At 50.0% G+C, this 14,118-nt stretch overlaps 1 protein-coding gene across 3 annotated transcripts in view; it reads right to left on the bottom strand.

Annotated features, from left to right (window-relative positions):
• Positions 1-12,728, bottom strand: part of TP63 (tumor protein p63) — a 160,648-nt gene extending 147,920 nt beyond the window's left edge. For all 3 annotated transcript variants that reach the window (XM_039369088.1, XM_039369089.1, XM_039369093.1), the window contains exon 1: positions 12,652-12,728. In XM_039369088.1, the coding sequence (XP_039225022.1) occupies positions 12,652-12,713 (62 nt within the window). In that variant the 5' untranslated portion in view covers positions 12,714-12,728. The remainder of the gene's footprint in view (positions 1-12,651) is intronic.
• Positions 12,729-14,118: the final 1,390 nt, after the last annotated feature.

The following is a 14,118-nucleotide window of genomic DNA, read 5'->3' as shown; positions in this document are numbered from 1 at the left end:
CACATCTGCCTATCCCAGGTCCTGGGTAAGGACTCGATAGGTAGACAAAATGCCAAATCCAGTCTGAACATCTGGCTGACTGTGCGATGATCCATAATAATAATAATAATAGTTGGAAGGGACCTTGGAGGTCATCTAGTCCAACCCCTTGCTTAAGCAGAAGACCCTATTCCATCCCAGACAAATGGCTGTCCAGTCTCTTCATAAAGACCTCCAGTGATGGAGCACCCACCGCTTCTGGAGGCAGGTGGTTCCACTGGTTAATTGTTCTGACTGTCAGGAAGTTTCTCCTTAGTTCTAGATTGCTTCTCTCCTTGATGAGTTTCCATCTGTTGCTTCTTGTCCTGCCTTCAGGGGCTTTGGAGAAGAGGTTGACACACACACCCTCTTCTTTGGGACTCAGTTATGCTCATATCTATCTATCTATTTTCTATCAATGTATTTGATTGATCTATGTCTTGACTGATCAATGTATCCGTCAATCTGATCATTAGTTAAAAGTTAAAACTCTAAAGACAAGACTTGGCTTGAGTTTAGCCAAACATTTGAACTTCTCTCACTAAAGGAGGAGGAGGAGGAGGAGGAGGAGGAGTGGGATTTAAATGGTGGAGTCCTTGATGCTCTCTGAGCTGGGTGGTTTTCTTGCAGATGTTTCATGACCCAGCTAGGGAACATCATCAGTGCTGGAAGGGGAGGGGGGTTTGAGGAGAGGAAGAGGAGGAGGAAGGAAGGAAGGAAGGAAGGAAGGAAGGAAGGAAGGAAGGAAGGAAGGAAGGAAGGAAGGGATTGTGGGGTCCTTGGTGCTCTCTGAGCTGGGTGGTTTTTCTTACAGATGTTTCATGACCCAACTAGGGAACATCATCAGTGCTGGAAGGGGAGGGGGGTTTAAGGAGAGGAAGAGGAGAAGGAAGGAAGGAAGGAAGGAAGGAAGGAAGGAAGGAAGGAAGGAAGGAAGGAAGGAAGGGAGTATGGATGGATTGTGGGGTCCTTGGTGCTCTCTGGGCTGGGTGGTTTCCTTACAGACGTTTCATGACCCAACTAAGGAACATCATCCATGCTAGAGCAGAGTGGGGTTTTTGCAGAGGAGGAGGAGGAGGAGGAAGAGGCGGAGGGGGGAGGAGGCGGGGGAGGGGGAAGAGGAAGAGGAGCAGAAGATCCATCCCTCCTTTCCTTTCTCTTGGCTGTGGATCCTCTCCATTTCTTCCTTTCATTTCTCCAGCCTAGTTCCTGAAGGGCTTTCCTTGACTTTCCTTCACCACTTCGCATCCCGGGACCTTCCCTAGGGAGCCCCCTTCAATTCCCGGGGGGGCGGCGGGGGGGGGCTGAAAATCAGGGGTGCCCGTAGGGCAGAAGGGGCACCCCCGGGTGGAGGTGGGGGGAGGAGGGCCAGCCTGGCCCTGGCTGAGTTCCTTTCCCAGGGATCTGGGGGGGGGTCTTTGCTCCCCTCCGTGGGGGGGGGCTGCCATGGGAAGCCAAGTTCAGCCTTGCCAGGCGGCCTCTCCTGGGGCTGCACGCAACCGCGCCCCCCCCACCCCATCAAAGGCGGATGCTCAGAGATATGTAATTAGACCCCCCTCCCTCCCAGATCGGGCGGGGGGGGGGAGAAATGTTTACAGACCAGCCACTCCCATTTCGGAAATGACAGCCAGACTGCCTTAAAGGGGGGGCGGTGGGGGGGGATTAAGGGTGGCTTCCCACAGGTTGCACCTGCTGTGGTTCTCCCCCCCCCCGCCTCTTTTCTCCTTTCCTCTCCTCTCCTCTCCTCCCTTGGCAGCCAGGAAGAAGGAAGGGAGGGAGGGAGGGAGGGAGGGAGGGAGGAGATGGGAATGAAAAGGAAAGGAAAGGAAAGAAAGAAAGAAGGGAGGAAGGGAGGAAAAAAGAAGGAAGGAAGAAGGGAGGGAGTGAGTGAGAAAGGAAGGAGATGGGAATGAAAATGAAGATAAAGAAAGAAAAGGAAAGAAAGAAAGAAAGAAAGAAAGAAAGAAAGAAAGAAAGAAAGAAAGAAAGGAGGGAGAGGGAGGGAGGGAGAGAGTGAGAAAGGAAGGAGATGGGAATGAAAATGAAGATAAAGAAAGAAAAGGAAAGAAAGAAAGAAAGAAAGAAAGAAAGAAAGAAAGAAAGAAAGAAAGAAAGAAAGAAAGAAAGGAGGGACAGGGAGGGACGGAGGGAGAGAGGGAGGGAGGGAGAGAGGAAAGAAGGAAGGAAGGAAGGAAGGAAGGAGGAGGGAGGAAGGAAGGAGATGGGAATGAAAAGGAAGGGAAAGAAAGAAAGAAGGGATGGAGGGAGGAAGGAAAGAAGGAAGGAAGGAGGGAGGGAGGAGATGGGAATGAAAAGGAAGGGAAAGGAAGAAAAGATGGAAGGAAGGAAAGAAAAAGAAAGAAAAAGAAAAAGAAAGAAAGAAAGAAAGAAAGAAAGAAAGAAAGAAAGAAAGAAAGAAAGGAGGGACAGGGAGGGACGGAGGGAGAGAGGGAGGGAGGGAGAGAGGAAAGAAGGAAGGAAGGAAGGAAGGAAGGAGGAGGGAGGAAGGAAGGAGATGGGAATGAAAAGGAAGGGAAAGAAAGAAAGAAGGGATGGAGGGAGGAAGGAAAGAAGGAAGGAAGGAGGGAGGGAGGAGATGGGAATGAAAAGGAAGGGAAAGGAAGAAAAGATGGAAGGAAGGAAATAAAAAGAAAAAGAGAAAGAAAGAAAGAAAGAAAGAAAGAAAGAAAGAAAGAAAGAAAGAAAGAAAGAAAGGTCTCCTTCACCCTCCAATACCCCTCCTCCTCCTCCTCCTCCTGGCTTTCTCTCCAGAGAGGCCCCCTCCCCCCTCCTTAGGCTCTTAAGCCCGCTGTCTGCGCATGGCGCATCTCCGTCTTTGAAAGGATTAGGCTGGAGCGGATCCCTCCTTGGGTGCTTCCCCTCCCTCCCCCAGGTCTCCCCCAGCTCCCCAGGGCCCCCTCCCCATCTTTCATGGGGCTCTTTGCCCCACAGAGCCCAGAAATGCAGGAAGCCCACGGCTGGGGGGGAGGGAGACAAGTGCTGTGTGGTCCTCCCCACCTCAGCTGGCTCGGATAGGCTGGGTAGAAAATGTGGCACCCAGGAGGAGCACTCAGTGTAACTCCTCCGTGGCTCCCAACCGTGGCACCTCGAAGATGTAGCACGTAGAGCAACAGAGTTGCAAGGGCACTTAGAGGTCTTCTAGTCCAGCCCCCTGCCCAGGATCATAGAATCATAGGGCTGGAAGGGCACTTAGAGGTAGTAATAATAATAATAATAAAGTTGGAAGCGACTTTGGAGGTCATCTAGTCCAACCCCCTGCTCAGGCAGGAAACCCTATCCCATTTCAGACAAATGGCCGTCCAGTCTCTTCTTAAAAACTTCCAGTGTTGGAGCATTTACTGCTTCTGGAGGCAGGCTTTCCACTGGTTAATTGTTCTAACTGTCAGGAAATTTCTCCTTAGTTCCAGGTTGCTTCTCTCCTTGATGAATTTCCATCCGTTGCTTCTTGTCCTGCCTTCAGGCGCTTTGGAGAACAGCTTGGCTCCCTCTTCTTTGGGGCAGCCCCTGAGATATTGGAACACTGCTATCATGTCACCCCTGGTCCTTCTCGTCATTAAGAGGTCTTCTAGGGCAATGCACTGCCCAAGACAGGAAACCCTATATAACCGTGGTGGTGAACCTATGGCACGGGTGCCAGAGGCGGCACTCAGAGCCCTCTCTGTGGGCACACGCACCATCGCCCCAGTCCTAGGCCTTCAGCTGGGTTTTATAAAACCTTTTCGCTTTAGGCCAGTGCCCTCCTAACGATACCCAAGCACTCCGAATTTGTTGGCAATGTCCATTTTCCTCTCCGAGTTCATGGTGACCTAACCCTAACCCTACGTGGAATTTTTCCAGTGATGGAGCGCCCACGATTTCTGGTGGCAAGTTGTGCCACTGGTTAATTGTCCTCACTGTTAGGAAGTTTCTCCTTAATTCCAGGTTGCTTCTCTCTTTGGTCAGTTTCCATCCATTGCTTCTTGTCCTTCCCTCTGGTGCTTTGGAGAATAATTTGACCCCCTTCTCTTTGTGGGAGCCCCTCAGATACTGGAATATTGCTATCATGTCTCCCCTATTTCTTCTTTTCTCTAGACCAGCCAAACTGACCAAAGAGAGAAGCAACCTGGAATTAAGGAGAAATTTCCTAACAGTGAGGACAATTAACCTGTGGCACAACTTGCCACCAGAAATCGTGGACGCTCCATCACTAGAGATTTTTAAGAAGAGACTAGACAGTCACCTGTCTGAGATGATATAGGTTCTCCTGCTCGAGCAGGGGGCTGGACTAGAGGATCTCCAAGGTCCCTTCTAGCTCTATTCCATTCTAGTCTATGTCCAAATTTTGATTACTTCACCGCGGGCATGCTGCAACGGTCATAAGTGTGGAAAATCAGTCATCAATCACTTTTTTCAGTGCCCTTGTAACTTCAAACGGTTGCTAAATGAATTGTTGTAAATCGAGGACAACCTGTATAATTCATTGATTCCCAATTGTGCTCAATTCACTGTCTGAGTTCACAAACTATGGCCCCTTCATGGATTGTGGACTTCAACTCCCAGAATTCCTCAGCCAGCATCGGGGAACTGTGGCCCCTTCATGACTGGTAGACTTCAACTCCCAGAATTCCTCAGCCAACATGGGGGAACTGTGGCCCCCTCATGACTTGTTGACTTCAACTTCCAGAATTCCTGAGCCAGCATGAGGGAACTGTGGCCCTCTCATGAGTCGTGGACTTCAACTCCCAGAATTCCTGAGCCAGCATGGCTCAGCTTGGAAATCTCTCCCTTTCCCCTCAGCGTGGCTGGCTCAGGAATTCTGGGAGTTGAAGTCCACGAGTCATAAAAGAGCCAAGGTTGCCTACCCCTGGTCTAGGGTTCCCTGCCTGAGCAGGGGGTTGGACTAGAAGACCTCCAAGGTCCCTTCCAACTCTGTCATTCTATTCTAAATGCCATTAAATCACCACTTAACCATCAACTAGTCAACCGTGTTTTGGGCCAGGATGCTGTGAGGATCCCTGTAGCTCCTTCTGGTCCAGTCCAGCAGGTTGTGTGAGCTCAGGCAGGGTGTGTATGTGTGTTTTAAATAGGAAAGTGGGCACGGCTACACAAAGCCTTTTTTTTTTTGACCCTCACATCCACCCTCAGAGGAATCTTGGAAAATACAGGCAGTCCTCATTTAGTGACTGTCTCGCTTAGCGACCGTTTGTAGTTACGATGGTATTGAAAGATTAACTTTGGCCCTCCCCCGTCCATGCATTTATGACCTTCGCAGGTCTGTAATACCTAGATCATTTCAGACAAATGACTGTCCAGTCTCTTCTCAAAAATCTCCAGTGTTGGAGCATTCACCGCTTCTGGAGGCAGGTGGTTCCACTGGTTAATTGTTCTAATTGTCAGGAAATTTCTCCTTAGTTACAGGTTGCTTCTCTCCTTGATGAGTTTCCATCCATTGCTTCTTGTCCTGCCTTCAGGCGCTTTGGAGAAGAGCTTGACTCCCTCTTCTTTGGGGCAGCCCCTGAGAGATTGGAAGGCTGCTATCATGTCCCCCCCTCATCCTTCTCTTTGTTAAATTGGACATTCCCAATTCCAGCAACCGTTCCTTATATGTTTTAGCCTCCAGTCCCCTGATCCTCTGTTGCTCTTCTCTGCACTCTTTCCAGAGTCTCAACATCTTTTTATATATCATGGTGACCAAAACTGGATGCAGTATTCCAAGTGTGGCCTTACCAAGGCTTGTAAGATAATAAAGAATATTCTTTATTGGCCATGTGTGATTGGACCCACAAGGAATTTGTCTCCTGTCACTCCTTATTTTCTCTAGACTGGCCATATCCAGTTCCTTCCTTGCTGGCTGGGTCATTTGATGAGCATCTGACCCCCTTAGTAGGTCAGCACAGGGTCCAACGCTTCCGGTTCCTTCCTTTTTCCTTCCTCTTTTGCTTCCGCTTCGGGGTCCAAGTATCAACGCAGCCTCAACTGCAAAGGAATCCAAAACTCTTTGCAATCCGAAGCCAGCGGCATCTCAAGTCCAAGGCAGCCTTCCAGGGACCCCAATCCTGGCCCTCCTCCACATTCCTCCAGGAGCTGAGCTACCCACCCCGCCTGCAATTTCACACCGCCTGTTGGACGTCGGCCTTCCTGCCTTTGCACAGGCTTGCAAAACGGGAGGCTGACCAGATGATACCCAGCAAATGGGCTGAAAAAAAGGCATGTAGGCATCCCCCGGCTCAGATGGAAGGACTGCAGCTCCCAGAATCCTCCAGGCGCCACGTTTTCAGATGGATGGACTGCAGCTCCCAGAATCCTCCAGGAGCCACGTTTTAAGGCGGATGGAATTCAGCTCCCAGAATCCTCCAGGAGCCACGTTTTAAGACAGATGGACTTCAGCTCCCAGAATCCTCCAGGAGCCACGTTTTCAGATGGATGGACTTCAGCTCCCAGAATCCTCCAGGAGCCACGTTTTAAGATGGATGGACAGCTCCCAGAATCCTCCAGGCGCCACGTTTTCAGATGGATGGACTTCAGCTCCCAGAATCCTCCAGGCACCACGTTTTAAGATGGATGGACTTCAGCTCCCAGAATCCTCCAGGCGCCACGTTTTCAGATGGATGGACTTCAGCTCCCAGAATCCTCCAGGCACCACGTTTTAAGACGGATGGACTGCAGCTCCCAGAATCCTACAGGTGCCATGTTTTAAGACAGATGGACTGCAGCTCCCAGAATCCTCCAGGCGCTACGTTTTAAGATGGACTTCAGCTCCCAGAATACTCCAGGAGCCACATTTTAAGACAGATGGACTTCAGCTCCCAGAATCCTCCAGGCGCCACGTTTTCAGATGGATGGACTGCAGCTCCCAGAATCCTCCAGGCGCTACGTTTTAAGATGGACTTCAGCTCCCAGAATCCTCCAGGCGCCACATTTTCAGATGGATATACTTCCTTGTTCCCTTCCAGGAGAAGGGGGCTTCGTGATATCCGAAGGAGAACATCCAGATTCAATCACAGCTTCGTTGCATACAGTATTAACCTTGTGAACTCTCAAGCTTTCTCTTTCCATTATGTATTCATAAAGGACTACGATTAATATTTATATGTAGTAAGGATGTAAGTTTATACATATGTTGTGTATAGCATGCCTGTGTTATGCATGTGTACACTTTGAGAGCAAGCAGCTAAATTTCATTTTTAATGTGTGCCAAGGGGCCCACAGTAAAAAAAATGACAATAAAGGTTATCTTATTTTATCTTACCTTAGCTTAGCTTAGCTTACCTTATCTTATCTTATCTTATCTTATGATCGACTTCAACTTCACCTCCCAGAATTCTCCACCCGCCATGTTCTAAGATGTTATGATTTCTGAAGGATTGCAAAAGAGGAACAGTGTTTCTCAACTTTAAGATGTGTGAACTTCAGAGTCTCCATTGCACAATTTGGGGCCTCCAGATCTAACCCCAAATATAGGTTGCCTTAAAAAACCCACCTGGGATGCTGTATTTACTGGTCTTCTACACCAGGGGTCTCCAAAGCTGGGAACTTTTAAGACTTGTGGACTTCAACTCCCAGAATTCCCCTGCCACCATGGCCTGGGTCCCATCACTCAGTTGCCCCTCCCCTGACCTTGAACACATCTAGGCCCCTCCCAGCACAACAAATGGATTTATTTAATGTGTTGATTAACAGGATATATGGAATCTTAGAATCTTAAGTCTGGAAGGGACCTTGGAGGTCTTCTAGTCCAACCCCCTGCTCAAGACAGCATGCTGATTGTTCAGTCTTTTCTTGAACGCTTCCACCTTGATCCCTAGGGACCCCGGACAACGAATAACCATGCCAATATGCCATAAAATCAAAGCAAATAGTAATGAGAACAAGCTAACCGTGATGGGCACAACGGAAAATATGCTTCCATGATAATAGTTTAGCAATATTAGACCAACTCAGGCGAGGATGAGAGACCACCAGGAAATCTTGGGTCTACGAAACAAGCTCAGCCACTTTAAGATGGGTGGACTTCAACTCCCAGAATTCCCCTGCCCATCAGGCTAGCCAGATGGAGTCCAGACACACCTCAAAACATGTTGAAACGGTCCTGCAGTTACTTGTTTCCACAGAACAAGGAGAACTGGGAACCACTCTACATCCAGGAGGAAAATATGGAGTAGATGGAGTTCCACCATGGAGGAGACGTGTCTACCTCCCACGTTCCTGGAGAACAGGAAGGACCTTCTCCAGTCCCTTTCCAGATGTCCATACTGGATGGCCCAAGTTGAATTCTCCCAGCCTCAAGAATTCTCTTGATTGCCACCCTCTTCCAATCATTGTTGATGGGAAACCTGTCGGAGGCTTTTCTCCTCCAGCTTCAAGGGGGCTGGAGGACTCTGGAAGATGCTAGAAGAGTGTTTCTCAACCATAGCTACTCCAAGATGGACTTCAGCTCCCAGAATTCCCCAGCCAGCAATATTTACATTTATCCATCCAAGATATATATACAGTGTAATTAAAATCACATCATGAAAACAACCACCCAGATGGGGATACTCAGTAGATTTTCATGCCTAAGGCGGGACTAGAACTCACTGTCTCCTGGTGATTGGCCCAGAGTCACCCATAGGCCTTCATGCCTAAGGCGGGATTAAAAGTCATAGCCTCTTGGTGATTGGCCCAGAGTCACCCATAGGCTTTCATGCCTAAGGTGGGACTAGAACTCGCAGCCTCCTGGTGATTGGCCCAGAGTCACCCAGTTGGCTTTCATGCCTAAGGCAGAACTAGAACTCATCATCTCCTGGTGATTGGCCCAGAGTCACCCATAGGCCTTCATGCCTAAGGCGGGATTAAAACTCATAGCCTCTTGATGATTGGCCCAGAGTCACCCATAGGCTTTCATGCCGAAGGCGGGATTAGAACTCACAGCCTCCTGGTGATTGGCCCAGAATCACCCATAGGCCTTCGTGCCTAAGGCGGGATTAAAACTCATAGCCTCTTGGTGATTGGCCCAGAGTCACCCATAGGCTTTCATGCCTAAGGCAGGACTAGAACTCATAGCCTCCTGGTGATTGGCCCAGAGTCACCAGGCTGGATTTCATGCCTAAGGCGGGACTAGAACTCACCGTCTCCCACTTTCTAGCCTGGAGCTTTAACCACTAGGCCAAACTGCCTTGCAAATGACAAGCTGAAAGGACAGTTATAACTCAAATCCAAAAGAAAATAAAACTACATGGAAGATGCGGATTGCAACCTCTGAGCTATTATTAACAAAACAGAAGTTAGTCAACAAATCCAAACGAAGCAGAACCTCCAGGTTCAAGAGCAACCTATCTTTGAATAACCAAGAGGAGGAGAATCGTCGCAGCCTGGGCAATTGGTCCTGCCCTGAAAACTACAAAATTAGACCGGATAAATCTTGGCTTGGCCTGATCTGATCTGATCTTAATAAAAAATTTCCTGAATACTGAAGCTTGATTTTTGGATATGAATCACGCAAAGGAGCGGCTCGCCCGGCTTCTCCATGCGCAAAAACTGGCAACTGAGGCCGAGAGCAACTCCATCGATCCCGTCTGACCTTAATAATAAGTTAGTCCTCGGCTTACAGCGATTCATTTATAGTGACCGTTCAAAGTTAAAATGGCACTGGGGGGGGGAAAAAGGGACTCATGGCTGTTTTTCACACTTATAATTGTTGCAGCATCTGGTCACATCATCCAAATCTGAACTCTCGGCAATCGGCACGTCTGTAACAGAATATCAGAGCTGGAAGGGACCTGGGAGGTCATCTAGCCCAACCCCCTGCTCCAGCAGGAAACCCTAGAGCAGTGATGGCGAACCTTTTAGAGATCGAGTACCCAAACTGCAACCCCAGACCCACTTATTTATCGCAGAGTGCCAACACGGCAATTTAATCTGAATACTGAGGTTTCAGTTGAGAAAAAACAACTCATACATTAAGATCTTTTGTCTTAAAAGAAAAACACAATAACAGAGCTTTCAATGATACAAACAACTTTTTACCGAAAGGCAAAAGTTTGCATTTGGCATGCTTTGGAACAATTAATGCGATTTTTGCTGTTGTATGCCTGCTGATCATTTGTCTAATCTTGGCTCATACTTTGTAAGTTTGAGAGCAACACATGCAGCACTCCGGTCATCTGTCAGTCTTGTTTCTGTTGTCAGATTTGATCTAATTCAAAGCTGAAAACAGCGCGCTCGCTCTACAGGCTTGTTTTGGCTAGGAAGGGGCTTGAGAAATGGCTTTTTCCTGCAAAAACTTAGCCAAAGAGTGAGGCGCGCATGCCCACAGAGAGGGCTCCGAGTGCCCCCCTCTGGGACGCATGCCATAGGTTCGCCACCACTGCCCTAGACCAAGGCTTTTCAACCAGTGGTATGGGTACCCCCTGTGGTCTATGGGCACCTGGCAGGTGGTACGCGCCCATCCTAGACAAGGGGTAGCGGGGGAGGGGAATGAGCTGAACCGGTGGCAGCACCGCACAAGCCTGAGCGAGAGACAGCTGGAGCTGCAGGGCTGTCAGGGCTCAGTGGAAGCGCCAGGATCAGTGCCGCTTTCCAGCTGATTGGCGCTTCTTTGGGGCTGTCAGGGCTCCGCAGAAGCGCCAGGATCAGCGCCAGGCTCCAGCTGGAGCTCGGCGCTGATCCTGGTGCTTCTGATGAGCCCAGAAGAAGCGCCAATCAGCTGGAATGTTGCAGCATCTCCAGGGTCTTGTGATTTACATTCAGATGCTTGGCAACTGATTCATATTTATGACAGTCACAGTGTCCCAGGGTCATGGGAAGGGACCAAAACCTGCTGCAACCACCTAGCAGACAGGACGGGGGGGGGGGGAATAAAACCCAAACACAAGCTGCCAATCCTCAACAGAAATGCTCACAACAATAGAAACCTCGGACAGGAGGAAGAGCACCACCGGGTGGGCAGGCAGGTGTCTTGCTCAGCTGTGGCTTGGGGGGCACTTTTTTCAATGCCATTGTAACTTCGAACAATCACTAAGAGAACTGTTGTAAGTCGAGGACTACCTGTACTTCATCACTTTTTTCCTTTTTTGGGGGGGGTCATCAAGTTTTTGACAGCTTGCTAGGCGACTGGTGGTACTCGGATGTTGCCATATCCTAAAAGTGGTACAATGGGTGAAAAGGTTGAAAAGCCCTGGACTAGACTATTTCAGACAAAAGGCTGTCCAATCTCTTCTTTAAAACCCTTCAGTATTGGAGCACCCACAACTTCTGGAAGGAAGTCATTCCCGTTGATCACAGGTGCAGCGCCCCCATGCTCACCTGATCAAAATTTGGACGCTTGGCAATTGATTCATACTTACGACGGCGTCAGTGTCCCAGAGTCACGTGATTCCCTTTTGTGACCCTCTGACCGGCCCAGGAAAGCCGGATTCACTTAACGACCGTGTTACTAACAATTCACTTAACCACAGTGGCAAAAAAGGGTGCCAAAATGGGGCAAAACTCTCTTAACGGCTGTCTCACTTAGCAACAGAAAGTTTGGGCCCACCTGTGGTTGTAAGTCGAGCACCACCTATATACTTATGGGAGGCCCGCAGAAATCCATAGGGCCAAGCTTGCCTGCAACCCCGGGCGTGGCTTAGGGCTGACACCCAAGGAAACACAACCCACACAGGTTGTTGTGAGTCTGCAACAGGGAAACAACACGAGGCTGTGCGGATGCATTGAAAGGATCCCTTTATTCCAACGCTTGCACTATTTCTGGGTTTAGCAATGCCGTTCCAAGTAGGATTCTTTTCATACCGATGCTGAATTAAGCATTTGGGGCTACACAGGATTCTCCAGTGCCATGGTTCTCAAGGTTGACAACTTTAAGACAGGTGGACTTCCAACTCCCAGAATGCCCTGGCACTAATGCATTCCTCTTGATAAGGATTCTCTCTCTCTCTCTCTCTCTCTCTCTCTCTCTCTCTCTCTCTTTCTCTTGTAATCCCTTTCTCTGCAATCTCTCCACTCTAGGGGAAAGGAGAAAATAAAAAACCAGGCATGGCTGCCTGGAGAACTCTGGGTGTTGAAGTCCACCAGTCTTAAAGTTGAGCAACGGGGCTTTAAATAAACCACCCAAGAACCGAACAGACATTCTTCACACAAACTAACCAACCCCTCCCCCCAAATCCTAACCCAGGTTTAATCCTTACTCCATTCACCAGTTTGTGCAAACGCACCCTTCAATCCTCACTCCACCCAGGCTAAGGATGTGGTCTGAATGCAACAGGCGTCAGCCGGCTTCCAGGAGCGCAAAGCCGGGAAAGCGTAAAGACGCTGGCGGTTCCGCAGCCTTGCCAGCCTCCAGAAACTTCCTGCTCAAACAACCTGGCACACACACCCCAAATTGCCTCTTCGTCGCCCGAGGCAGAAAGAGCTTCCCCCCCCCCCAGACCCAGAAAGCGGGATAAAGACCCTCCTTACCCCCCCACTCCGAAAAGAAACATTCACTTTGCAAGCCGATTTTGGAGAGCCCCGCGCGCAATTGCGCCAAGGCGCAGCGCCATCTCGCGCGCGTCCCGCAGCCGTCCCTGCCGGGGAGTGGGGGGGGGGGGGAGAAGATAGCAGGGAGCCCCAGAAGTAGAAAAAAAGGGGGGGTCCTCCTCCCAGGTCGGAGCCCCTCACCTTTGGAGGTAAGCCTCGGGACAGCATGGCAAGGAAGCGAAGCGTCCCGGCTCCAGACTCATCGCCTTCCCGGTCGGGTCTGGAGGTAGCATAGAAAGTCAACCGGCCGGCAGCGACGAGGTCAGGTGGCCAAGCAGAGCTCAAGCGTTAAGACTTTAAGACGGTGGGCTTCAGTTTGCCGGGGGGGGGGGTGGAGCCTCTGGTGGACTTCAGTTTGCAAGGGTGGGGGGGGAGGCTCTCCGGCCAATGAGATCCCGCCGGTGGCCGCCGCCCCAGCAGGGCAAAGCGTCCCTCTGGCCGAGCTGAGCATCGCCCGGGCGCGTTCCCGGGACGCGCCGCTGCGCTTGCCCGGGGCAACATCTGGCACCGTTAGGAGAGAATGTTTGAGGCTCAGGGTTGAACGGTGGGGGGTCCTTGGTGCGCTCTGAGCCTGGTGGCGTTCTTGCCCAGTGTCTTTGGAGGTTCTCAGCCATCCAGGTCATAGGTACGCCAAGGTGTTTTTTTTCACGACGCAACTGGGCTTTCTTTCTTTCTTTTCTTTCTTTCCTTCCTTTCTCTTTCCTTCTCTCTCTCTCTTTCTTTCTTTCTTTCCTTCCTTCCTTCCTTCCTTCCTTCCTTCCTTCCTTCCTTCCTTCCTTCCTTCCTTCCTTCCTTCCTTCCTTCTTTGTTTCCTATCTCTCCTTCCTTCGGTCTATGGAGATTCTCAGTCATCCAAGTCAGAGTTATCCCAAAGATGCTTTTTCACAAGGCAATTGGACTTTCCTTCCTTCCTTCCTCCCTCCTTCCCTCCATCTCTCGCTCCCTTTTTCCTTCTCCTCCCTCCCTCCCTCGCTCGTTCCCTTCCTCCTTCCTTCCACTCTTCCCTCCCTTCCTTCTCTAAACTCATCTTCCCTCCTTCCCTCCCTCCTTCCTCTCACTCCTGCCTCCCTCCTTCCTCTTCCCTTCTTGTTCTTCCTTCCTTCCTCTCCTTATCCTCGCTCCCTTCTTCCCTCCCTCCCTTCCTTTGTTCTTTCCTTGCCTGACTTCATTCTCCTTCCTTCTTTCCCTTCCTTCCTTCCTCCCTCTCCTTCCTTCCTTCTTCCCTTCCTTCCTTCCTTCCTTCCTTCCTTTCTCCATTCCTTTCCTCCCTCCCTTCTTTTGTTCTTTCCTTGCCTGACTTCATTGTCCCTCCTTCCTTCCTTCCTTCCTTCCTTCCTTCCTTCCTTCCTTCCTTCCTTCCTTCCTTCCTCCCTTCCTCTCCTTTCCTCCATCCCTTCCTTGTTTCCTATCTCGCCTTCCTTCCTTCCGTCTATGGAGATTCTCTGTCATCCAGGTTTAGAGTTATCCCAAAGGTGCTTTTTCACGAGGCAAGTGGACAAGAAAGTCGAGTTGCCTCGTGAAAAAGCATCTTTGGGATTTTATTGCAGATGTTTCATGACCCAGCTAGGGAACATCATCAGGGCTAGAAGGGAGTGGGACGGGAAGGGG

Source organism: Crotalus tigris, unplaced genomic scaffold (genome assembly GCF_016545835.1).
Source record: "Crotalus tigris isolate CLP2741 ecotype Arizona unplaced genomic scaffold, ASM1654583v1 scf7180000020968.1038771, whole genome shotgun sequence".
NCBI lineage: Eukaryota > Metazoa > Chordata > Lepidosauria > Squamata > Viperidae > Crotalus > Crotalus tigris.
Note: the sequence above shows the minus strand (reverse complement) of the source record. Positions and strands in the feature narration are given on the sequence as shown.